This window comes from Eptatretus burgeri, chromosome 2, assembly GCF_056783735.1.
Source record: "Eptatretus burgeri isolate ZD-2024b chromosome 2, Ebu_testis_v1, whole genome shotgun sequence".
NCBI classification, from domain to species: Eukaryota; Metazoa; Chordata; class Myxini; order Myxiniformes; family Myxinidae; genus Eptatretus; species Eptatretus burgeri.
In genome coordinates, this window is record NC_140962.1 from 160,697,826 (window position 1) to 160,710,325 (window position 12,500).

At 42.9% G+C, this 12,500-nt stretch overlaps 1 protein-coding gene across 2 annotated transcripts in view; it reads left to right on the forward strand.

The window, feature by feature from the left end:
* Positions 1-12,500, forward strand: part of LOC147033733 (uncharacterized) — a 38,558-nt gene that overhangs the window by 17,930 nt on the left and 8,128 nt on the right. For both annotated transcript variants that reach the window (XM_085871899.1, XM_085871898.1), the window contains exons 2-4: positions 4,657-4,782; positions 10,677-10,767; positions 10,848-10,982. In XM_085871899.1, coding sequence (XP_085728025.1) covers positions 4,744-4,782; positions 10,677-10,767; positions 10,848-10,982 — 265 coding nt within the window. In that variant the 5' untranslated portion in view covers positions 4,657-4,743. The remainder of the gene's footprint in view (positions 1-4,656; positions 4,783-10,676; positions 10,768-10,847; positions 10,983-12,500) is intronic.

Here is a 12,500-nt window from a genome sequence, read left to right on the forward strand (position 1 = left end):
TGTCCCATTATTCACCACCCTCACCGTGTCTCCACTCCACCCTATCTGTTCCATTATTAACCACCCTCACCGTGTCTCCACTCCACCCCATTTGTCCCGTTATTCACCACCCTCACCATGTCTCCACTCCACCATATCTGTCACATTATTCAACAACATCACCGTCTCTCCACTCCACCCTATCTGCCCCATTATTGACCACCCTCACCGAATCTCCACTCCACCCTGTACGTCCCATTATTCACCACCATCACTGTATCTCCACTCCACCATAATATCTGTCCTATTATTCACCACCCCCACTACGTCTCCACTCCACCCTATCTGTCCCATTATTCAACACCATCACCGTATCTCCACTCCACCCTATCTGTCCCATTATTCAACACCATCACCGTATCTCCACTCCACCCTGTACGTCCCATTATTCACCACCATCACTGTATCTCCATTCCACCATAATATCTGTCCTATTATTCACCACCCACACCATGTCTCCACTCCACCCTTTCTGTCCCATTATTCACCACCTTCACCGTGTCTCCACTCCACTCCATCTGTCCCATTATTCACCCCCTCACCGTGTCTCCATTCCACTCCGTCTGTCCCATTATTCACCACCCTCACCTTTTTCCTCCCTTATACCTTCTGCTAAAAAAAAAATAAAATAAAAATAACTTTACCTTACATTTGGTTTGTCTTTCTCAATTTCTGGTGACCACTTGTTCCCATGTACATGTGCCCGTGGATTTGTAATAATACCCCCAGGTTTGGTTATCTCAACCGTGCCTTTTTACCCACGTCTTTCAAAATTTCTTCCTCGTTAAACCCGTCCCTTTCTACCCTGTCTCAAAACCATTCCCTGTTTTTGTCCCCCGCCCCTCCGACAAGGTCGGAGAATAATGGGGAACGATTTGTAAGGCTCTACTTGCCTTATTTCTTGTTAAATCGTGTGTGTGCGTGCGTGCGTGCGTGTGTGCGTGCGTGCGTGCGTGTGTGCGCGCGCGTGCGTGTGTGCGCGTGCGTGTGTGTCCATTACATTTAGGAAGGTCATTACTTCCCAAGGTCATCTGCCATCTGCTTGGAAATCTGCTAACATCACTGCCCTGCATAAAAAAGGTGCAAAAACAGATCCCTGTAACTACAGACCAATCAGCCTTCTCCCAATCATCAGCAAGGTTATGGAATCCATCATTGCTTCAGACATGAAATCCTTCCTCTTCTCCAATGGCTTGATTTCCAATCATCAATTTGGTTTCAGACCAGGTCACTCTACCCTGGATATGCTGCTACTGCTCTCCCATCAATGGATGGAGGTCCTCAATGCCAGACAGGAAATCCGAGCCGTATCCCTGGACATATCACGTGCTTTTGACACAGTCTGGCACCCTGCCCTACTCACCAAACTCTCTTCCCATGGTATTCAAGGCCATCTCCACTCATGGCTCGCAGACTTCCTCTCCTGTCGCAGTCAACGTGTGGCCCTAAATGGAGTTCTTTCATCCCCTCTTCCTGTGCAGGCTGGAGTTCCTCAAGGTAGCGTTCTGGGCCCTGTTCTTTTTCTGGTTTTCATCAATGATCTCTCGGACTCTCTGGAAAATCCTCTATTTCTCTTTGCCGATGACTCCACCCTCTGCCGTACCATCTGTCATCCCTCAGACCGGCAAGCAGCAGCTTCTTCGCTCACTGCAGATCTGGATAAAATCACAAACTGGTCCAACACGTGGAACATGTCTTTCAATCCACACAAATCTCACACTCTCACTATGTCTCTTCGAAAGGACCGTTTACAAATCACCCCCATCCACTTTCTCAACAATCCTCTGGAAGAAGTCTTTTCTTTCAAGCTTCTGGGTCTCACTATCTGCCATGACCTTTCCTGGGAAAGTCACATTTCCAACCTTGCCTCAAAAGCCAGTCGCCGACTGGGAATCCTCCGTCGTGCAAAGTCCTTCCTCGGCCCTCTTGAGCTCCTGACTACTTACAAAGCTTTTGTCCGTAGCCTGATGGAGTACTGCTCTCCCCTCTGGGCTGGTGCTCCTGCCTCCCACCTTTCTCGACTTCACGCTGTCGAAACCAGGGCTTTTAAGATCATTGGCATCTCCCGCAATGAAGCTGAGTCTTTGGGCCTCTCACTCAATCACCGCAGGTTGGTCGGTGGTCTTTCTGTCTTCTACCGACTCCTCTCCAGCCTTGCCCCCCTGCTCTCTCTGCGATTTGTCCCAACCACATTTCCACAGGGCGCTCAAGGTCCGCCAACAACCCCCTTCTGGTAAAACTACCAAAATCACGAATCACTGCTCATCTTCACTCTTTCATTCCTCTTTTTTCCCGCCTTTGGAATAAACTTCCTCACTCTATTCTTTCCCATTCTTCCCTCCAGGCTTTCAAAACAGCTGTTCACCACCACCTCTTATCTTCCCCCATCCAAATCCTCGATCTTTTCTACCCCCGATAATCCACCCATGCCCACTTCCTTCAATTCTCCTGCTTTCCTTCCTGAAAGTCCCTGTAATGTCCATCTTCTCCTCGCCATGTTCCCCGTCCCATCCCCATCCCTCTCCCTTCCACAGTTCACCTGTGTCTGTTCCCCAATGTTTTGTCCCTTCCACTCCCACCCCTCTTGTCTCATGCCTCCTTGCTGTGAGTTGTGTGTTAGCTCTCATACGAGCCTCGACCAAGGTATACAAAAAAAAAAAAAAAAAAAAAAAAAAGGAAGCTATGTTTTGAGATTCACAATTTGAATGAAGTTGAATATCGGATGTTGTGAAATTAACATCATTTACAACAATCCTTTTACTTATTTGATATTGTTGTAGAAATGGCCCTTCGTGTGTTATTAAATATAGGATTAGCCCAGATCCCCCATTAAATGCATGTTTAGCCAGGTTTTTTGGTAATTTGACGTTACATGTGTGTCGGGAGGTGTCACAGGCTCTTATTTTGTTCGTACATTGGTGGTGGACCGAGAGGTTCTTCTTCCTTCCTCTCTCCGGACAATACTCCCCACCCAGCGCTGAGAAGGGGAGTGGCCTCGAGAAGGAAGTGAAACTGAAGGGAGGAACCAGTGGGCTTCGAGGCGAGCGAGAAAAAGGAAAGGCAGTGGTGAATCTGCCGGGACAGAAACTGAACCTGAGCGCACCGAGTCTGCCTTCTGTGGCCTCGAGAAGCGAGCCAGAGCCGAAGGAAAGGCAGGGAAAGGACTGCATGAGGTCTGTCTGCCCTCGGCTGGATGAGAAACGACTGGTGGGAGTCGTGATCTGCTGTGTTGGGGACGGCTGCGTCTGTCTGCGATCTGCTTCGTGAAGGAGGCAGGAGAAACGACTAGTGGGAGTCGGCGATCGACTTCTATGAGGAGGACATCGACAGGTTCATCCGGAGTCCAGTGACGGAGCCTCTGACTGTCGCTGCTCACCTCATGGCTCGACGACGTCTTGGAATCTCATGGACCCAGCCTGCGGAGCCCAACACCTCGATTTGGCCTGGTCTGGTGAACAGGCCAGGCCTGGACTTGTATGCTGGAGCTTGTGCGAAACCAGCTGAAACCCACCATCGATCTGACCGTCTTGTGCCGTCAACCTTACGCGGGGTCAGAACACGCAGAGGTCGCGTGCATGGGTGGTGCGACAAAAGGAGGACGAGCGCCATCTTGCCACGCGGCATGTTTGAGCTTGGGAGCTCGAATCCATCGACATCGGCTTGTCACGAGCCACATTCGTGCCTTTGACACTTTCCTCTCGTCCATGAAACATCACCAAATACTCTGTGTCTTGTCTGCATGCTGTCCATGTCTTGTCTGCATGTTGTTTAAGGTTTATCTCGTTAGGGTCCCCTTTGAAACCCGTAATTCGTAGCTCCCCAGTTAAGAACGGGTTATTGATTAATTATAACATTGTCGTGAATGCTTTGCTTGTGTCGTGTTTCCCGATGTCCCCAATAAATCTGGCTGATTCGTATGAAGTTGCCGCTTTGAATTAATTTGTGCCGCGCCGAGGAACGATCTGCTCGATTTGGATATAAAAACCGAAATGGTTACAGACTGGCAGAATTCGCTCGGTCTCTGACAAAACCAGTCTGTAACTGGGGTCTATTTCCCCAACTGATAAGGTCCAGGGGTACGTTGGTATCGCGATTCGAGACGTGTGACCAGAGGTCTGTGCCGAACCAGCCGGTGTTATAACCCCGGAGACGGCGGTGGTGAGGGGAGTGCCGAATCTGTAACATTTGGCTGTCGAGAGTAGGGTGCGACAACCCAAACTGGTTACGGACAATGATTGACGCAATCGTCCGAATTACCCGCCACCACTGAATCCTTAACAATGTCTTTAGAATAGCCGATCGTGTACAACGAAGGGTGTGTGTGTGTGTGTGTGTGTGTGTGTGTGTGTGTGTGTGTGTGTGTGTGTGTGTGTGTGTGTGTGTGTGTGTGTGTGTGTGTGTGTGTGTGTGTGTGTGTGTGTGTGTGTGTGTGCGTGCGTGCGTGCGTGCGTGCGTGCGTGCGTGCACGCGCGCGCAGTGGATATCTGGACAGGAGGAGTGTTAGAAACTGAACAATCCTGCCTGTGTAACCCTTTGTTTCTCCACATTTTACTTCATAACCACATTTCCTTTGTTTACTGTGATAATTATATTAACGTACTCTGTGTTGTACAACAGTTGCTGCTCCATTTCTTCTCTGCAAATGAGTGAAACAACTTCAATGGAACTATTCATAAATTAACTTGGTGCTTTCTGGAGGACATAATGGATCGACTTTGGCTGATTCAACTTGTCTTCATCACGGTATGTTTCATTCGAGTTATATTCCATCCTCCATATATACAGTACACAAAAACCCACATTGTTCTAATCATTGAATAGACGGTTGATATGATAAGGTTTTCAATGTGATTTGCTGATATTTTTTATACGTGTCTGGAGGTGTCTTCCATCTGTCTTTCATGCTAGCCATTTTGGAAGTGTATGAACAGGCTGTTGGGTTTTACCTCCATCCTGGCCCACTCGGCAACATGTACCCTGGTGGAGGAAGGCAAGCTCATACTCTCTTTTACTTCGCTCCTTTGTCTGTTTGCTCAGATGAGAAGGGAGGGGGAAGAGGATTGTAGGCTCAAGGGACAAACAGCACTTCACCTCCCCCTGAACATTCTCACCCCTCACCCTTAACCAGCATGAACTCAACACGAAATAATTGAACAAAGCATTTTGGACATTGGCTGTTGTGATTGAGTCTGGAGAAGTGTCGAATGATGGAAAGCTTAAAAGTATAAAAAGGTACCAGTGAATGCTGCATGACGCTCTGTGTTTGTGATCTGCAACACCGAAGAGGGAGTGCAAAAGGGATGCACCTGGACTAGGTACGAGGGCTGCCCTCTTGGCTTAAGGCCCGAGTTGAGTGAATGTCTGCTTGTGCAAGCTCTTTCTCTTATCACAAGTGGCCCTCCTGCCATGTTCCCCCTGCTTGAGAGTAGGATATGTTCCGTGGGTGGTATTTTCTCTTGCATTGATTCCAATGAAGCAGAGTGAGACACTTGCCAAAGATGAGATGCATTGCACGGGCTCTGAAGAACCAAACGATATCCGAAGCAGGTGTGTCCGATAGGGCATGCTCCTTGACGTGTCCCTGTTGTTTCTCATCCTCACTGAGACTGAGAGAGCCACCTGCTCCAGTCGAGAGAATGACGGAACGACTTTGAGAAATTCCTCGGCAAGAACATGAAGGCTTGGGAGAAATTTTCCTTTGTCCATCTTGAAGAGTATCTTCTATGTTTAAAGATGAAGCATTTCGATTTTCACAGAGAATTAATGTATGAATCGAGGCCCAAGAAATTTATATCTATCACTGGGGGTTAAGTTCAAAAGTGAAAAAGTGGTGTTCATCTTGTCTATGAACATGTAATTTCATGTTCTCTGGTGTGGTTCATTCTCAGCATCTATAAACATGTGATTTCATGTTCTCTGGTGTGGTTCATTCTCAGCGTCTATAAACATGTGATTTCATGTTCTCTGATGTCGTTCAATCTCAGTGTCTATAAACATGTGATATCATGTTCTCTGGTGAAGTTCATTCTCAGTGTCTATGAACATGTGATTTCATCTTCTCTGGTGTAGTTCATTCTCAATGTCTACGAACATGTGATTCCATGTTCTCTGGTTTAGTTCAATCTCAGTGTCGATGAACATGTGATTCCATGTTCTCTGGTTTAGTTCAATATCAGTGTCTATGAACATGTGATTTCATGTTCTCTGGTGGAGTTCATTCTCAGTGTCTATGAACATGTTTTCATGTTCTCTGGTGTTGTTCTTTCTCAGTGTCTATGAACATGTGATTTCATGTTCTCTGGTGGAGTTGTTTCTCAGTGTCTATGAACATGTGATTTCAATTTCTCTGGTTTTGTTCAATCTCAGTGTCTTTGAATATGTGATTTCCTGTTCTCTGGTGCAGTTCAATCTCAGTGTCGATGAATATGTGATTTCATGTTCTCTGGTGTTGTTCTTTCTCAGTGTCTATGAACATTTGATTTCATGTCCTCTGGTGGAGTTCTTTCTCAGTGTCTATGAACATGTGATATCATGTCCTCTTGTGTAGTTCTTTCTCAGTGTCTATGAACATGTGATATCATGTCCTCTTGTGTAGTTCTTTCTCAGTGTCTATGAACATGTGATTTCATGTTCTCTGGTGAAGTTCATTCTCAGTCTCTATGAACATGTGATTTCATGTTCTCTGATGTTCAATCTCAGTGTCTATGAACATGTGATATCATGTTCTCTGGTGTTGTTCATTCTCAGTGTCTATGAACATGTGATATCATGTTCTCTGGTGTAGTTCATTCTCAGTGTCTATGACAAGTGACTTCATGTCCTCTGGTGTAGTTCATTCTCAGTGTCTATAAACATGTGATTTCATGTCCTCTGGTGTTGTTCATTCTTCGTGTCGATGAACATGTGTTTTCATGTTCTCTGGTAGCATTCATTCTCAGTGTCTAGGAACATGTGAATTCATGTTCTCTGGTGTAGTTCATTCTCAGTGTCTATGAACATGTTCTCTGGTAGCGTTCATTCTCAGTGTCTAGTAACATGTGAATTCATGTTCTCTGGTGTAGTTCATTCTCAGTGTCTATGAACATGTGATATCATGCTCTTTTGGTGTTATTCATTCCCAGTGTCTTTGAACATGTGATTTCATGTTCTCTAATGTATGTAGTTCATTCTCAGTGTCTATGAACATGTGATTTCATGTTCTCTGCTGTAGTTCAATCTCAGTGTCTATGAACATGTGATTTCATGTTCTCTGGTGTAGTTCATTCTCAGTGTCTATAAACATGTGATTTCATGTTCTCTGGTGTCGTTCATTCTCAGTGTCTATGACAAGTGATTTCATGTCCTCTGGTGTAGTTCTTTCTCATTGTCTATGAACATGTGATTTCATGTTCTCTGGTGTTGTTCTTTCTCAGTGTCTATGAACATGTGATTTCATGTCCTCTGGTGTTGTTCATTCTTCGTGTCTTTGAACATGTGTTTTCATTTTCTCTGGTGTAGTTCATTCTCAATGTCTATGAACATGTGATGTCATGTTCTCTGAGGTAGTTCATTCTCAGTGTCTATGAACATGTGATTTCATGTTCTCTGGTGTTGTTCATTCTCAGTGTCTATGGACATCTGATTTCATGTTCTCTGATGTAGTTCATTCTCAGTGTCAATGAAAATGTGATTTCACGTACTCTGGTGTAGTTCATTCTCAATGTCTATGAACATGTGATGTCATGTTCTCTGAGGTAGTTCATTCTCAGTGTCTCTGAACATGTGATATCATGTTCTCTGGTGTTGTTCATTCTCAGTGTCTATGAACATGTGATTTCATGTTCTCTGGTGTTGTTCATTCTCAGTGTCTATGGACATCTGATTTCATGTTCTCTGATGTAGTTCATTCTCAGTGTCAATGAAAATGTGATTTCACGTACTCTGGTGTCGTTCATTCTGTGTCTATGAACATGTGATGTCATGTTCCCTGTTGTAGTTCATTCTCTCTGTCTCTGAACATGTGATTTCATGTTCTCTGGTGTTGTTCATTCTCAGTGTCGATAAACATGTGATTTCTTGTTCTCTGGTGTTGTTCATTCTCCGTGTCAATGAAAATGTGATTTCACGTACTCTGGTGTAGTTCATTCTGTGTCTATGAACATGTGATGTCATGTTCCCTGTTGTAGTTCATTCTCTCTGTCTCCGAACATGTGATTTAATGTTCTCTGGTGTCGTTCAATGTCAATTGTCTGTGAATGTGATTTCATGTTCTCTGGTGTAGTTCATTTTCAGTCTCTATGAACATGTGATTTCATGTTCTCTGGTGTTGTTCATTCTCAGTGTCTATGAATATGTTATTTCATGTTCTCTGATGTAGTTCATTCTCTGTGTCTATGAACATGTGATTTCATGTTCTCTAGTAGTTCCCTCTCAGTGTCTATGAACATGTGATTTCATGTTCTCTCGTAGTTCGTTCTCAGTGTCTATGAACATGTGATTTTATGTTCTCTAGTAGTTCCCTCTCAGTGTCTATGAACATGTGATTTCATGTTCTCTCGTAGTTCGTTCTCAGTGTCTATGAACATGTGATTTCATGTTCTCTAGTAGTTCGTTCTCAGTGTCTATGAACATGTTATTTCATGTTCTCTGATGTAGTTCATTCTCTGTGTCTATGAACATGTGATTTCATGTTCTCTAGTAGTTCCCTCTCAGTGTCTATGAACATGTGATTTCATGTTCTCTCGTAGTTCGTTCTCAGTGTCTATGAACATGTTATTTCATGTTCTCTGATGTAGTTCATTCTCTGTGTCTATGAACATGTGATTTCATGTTCTCTAGTAGTTCCCTCTCAGTGTCTATGAACATGTGATTTCATGTTCTCTCGTAGTTCGTTCTCAGTGTCTATGAACATGTGATTTCATGTTCTCTAGTAGTTCGTTCTCAGTGTCTATGAACATGTTATTTCATGTTCTCTGATGTAGTTCATTCTCTGTGTCTATGAACATGTGATTTCATGTTCTCTAGTAGTTCCCTCTCAGTGTCTATGAACATGTGATTTCATGTTCTCTCGTAGTTCGTTCTCAGTGTCTATGAACATGTGATTTCATGTTCTCTAGTAGTTCCCTCTCAGTGTCTATGAACATGTGATTTCATGTTCTCTCGTAGTTCGTTCTCAGTGTCTATGAACATGTGATTTCATGTTCTCTAGTAGTTCGTTCTCAGTGTCTCTGAACATGTGATATCATGTTCTCTGGTGTTGTTCATTCTCAGTGTCTATGGACATCTGATTTCATGTTCTCTGATGTAGTTCATTCTCAGTGTCAATGAAAATGTGATTTCACGTACTCTGGTGTAGTTCATTCTCAATGTCTATGAACATGTGATGTCATGTTCTCTGAGGTAGTTCATTCTCAGTGTCTCTGAACATGTGATATCATGTTCTCTGGTGTTGTTCATTCTCAGTGTCTATGAACATGTGATTTCATGTTCTCTGGTGTTGTTCATTCTCAGTGTCTATGGACATCTGATTTCATGTTCTCTGATGTAGTTCATTCTCAGTGTCAATGAAAATGTGATTTCACGTACTCTGGTGTCGTTCATTCTGTGTCTATGAACATGTGATGTCATGTTCCCTGTTGTAGTTCATTCTCTCTGTCTCTGAACATGTGATTTCATGTTCTCTGGTGTTGTTCATTCTCAGTGTCGATAAACATGTGATTTCTTGTTCTCTGGTGTTGTTCATTCTCCGTGTCAATGAAAATGTGATTTCACGTACTCTGGTGTAGTTCATTCTGTGTCTATGAACATGTGATGTCATGTTCCCTGTTGTAGTTCATTCTCTCTGTCTCCGAACATGTGATTTAATGTTCTCTGGTGTCGTTCAATGTCAATTGTCTGTGAATGTGATTTCATGTTCTCTGGTGTAGTTCATTTTCAGTCTCTATGAACATGTGATTTCATGTTCTCTGGTGTTGTTCATTCTCAGTGTCTATGAATATGTTATTTCATGTTCTCTGATGTAGTTCATTCTCTGTGTCTATGAACATGTGATTTCATGTTCTCTAGTAGTTCCCTCTCAGTGTCTATGAACATGTGATTTCATGTTCTCTCGTAGTTCGTTCTCAGTGTCTATGAACATGTGATTTCATGTTCTCTAGTAGTTCCCTCTCAGTGTCTATGAACATGTGATTTCATGTTCTCTCGTAGTTCGTTCTCAGTGTCTATGAACATGTGATTTCATGTTCTCTAGTAGTTCGTTCTCAGTGTCTATGAACATGTTATTTCATGTTCTCTGGTGTAGTTCATTCTCAGTGTCTATGAACATGTGATTTCATGTTCACTGGTTTTGCTCATGCTTATTTAAAGGTGAATTCCATCGTGTTTGCCTTTTATTTTCATTCTGCCAAATACTGTGTCCCACATGAGGAATAAATGGACATCACATAAAGATCAAAACTTTCACAAAATAAGGTTTTAATTTTGAACTTGTTCTTTCTTTCACCAGGAACATTGATTGAATATTTGAATGAACTGTAAACTTCGGAGGGAGAGTGTAACAATAATTATTTCTGTTCTGTAATTTGATAGCTCGATCATTTTTCATTGGTAACATGGATGATCAAAATTTATCAACATTACAATGTGTGTTCCATTTACAGGGATCATGGATTGAATCACGAAGTTCATCTCCATGTCCTATGGATCAGTTTTTACACGTTGATGGATTTTGTTGTGAATTTTGTCTCATTGGTGAGTTTTCATGTCAATTCCACTCTTATTCCATGGTGTTCACCTTTTACAACAAGTCTGATTAATTTTGTATTTGACAGGAACGTACATGCACAAGCCCTGTCTCAGTGATGGAACTCGGCCTTTGTGCCTTGATTGTATTGAAAAGGAAACTTACATGGATGAGGAAAAGCACAACTCGACAAAGTGCAAACAATGCAGCATTTGTGACCCAGGTAAACTATTCTACTCTGTTTATGTTTACATTATATTACTTGAAGTTTTAATACAAGCACAACCAACTGTGAAATGTTTGTATTTTCCTCCCCGACCTACATTTACATTTTTATCCACAACTCCAAAGTCGGTTGTGTTTTAAAGGTTGTGCAGCAGGTGCCGAAATTCAATTGTGATGATGTTAGCACCAGGTAAAGAACTGACTGAAACTAAACAAGGAATGTTGATTTAGTGTGTGAGTTTTATGATATTTTCATCACATTCGATCTTCCAAAGTGAATTGTGGGTAATGTGCTTCTTGACGCAGTTTTCAAAAGACCAGGAAGATTAAGAGAGATTGGGTGAGAAGAATATTAAAACATAAAATGACGCAATTTTATTTGTAATACTTCCAAAATGTGGGAGAGGCATGGGTGACACACTCATCATCATCATCATCATCATCATCCACCTTGCCCGATCCAGAGCTGCGGAAGCAGTTCAGAGGCCTCAATCCTGGACGAGTTGCCACGGTGATTCAGGAAGTCAGGGCAGGAATTTGTTCAGAGTGCTGGTGATAGCTCGCTCACTTTTAACAAAAGACACCGTGGGATATTTTACATCCACCAAAGAATAACAGCAGACGGAACACTCGTTTAACATCCATCCGAAGGATCGCACACACATTGGTGAACCACCCTGCCTTTTGTCTGCAAACACGAAGACGGCAAGCCAGAGAAGCATTCCGAACCCACCCAACAAATTTTTTTTCCAAAGAAAGGTGCAAATAGAATATGTCACACATGGAAACGAAACAGCACCAACGGTCACAAAAAGACGGTCTGTGAGGACAGTCACAGAAAAAAATAAAATATAAAACAAAATATCACCAGATATACACCGACAACTGGGAAAACGAAAAAATAGCAGGAAGGTTCAAAAAAAAGAGTTGAACAGATTGGGAATAGACAGAGAAGGCTCGTTGGAATGGCAAAGAAGTTAGCTCAACTGGGATGGAGAACGAATCATTATGAATTCCCAAGACCAAGGACATGACACCAATGGCTCAAACAAAATGGTAGAACTGAGTCATTGAGACAGGTGCAGGTTCTGAAAAGTAGAAACAGAAAGTATGAGCTGCCTCCTGTCAGGATCTCAAAAAACTCGTATCAGAACAGCTGTACACACAAAGGTACAACAAGGTATGTGGAGTAATCTACTCACACATTTGCAGAAATTTCAATGTCCTGGTTACAGAAAACAAGGAAACATGAACCAAAAACGATTATTGAAAACTAGGATGAAATGATCTCATTCGACCTTATGAACCCATCGCTCGTGAACATAGAAAACAAAGCATCGCGATTGGATATAGCACTGAGAGGGAAAAGGAGAAGAAGGAATTGCTCATTGTGGTGTCAATATGAAACAACCCAGGAATCCAGAATATGACCGAATACCAAGATCTGAAAAATGAAGTGAAAATATCGTAGAAGCCAATATCCATGGGAATATTACTACAAACAAACTGTAGTTGG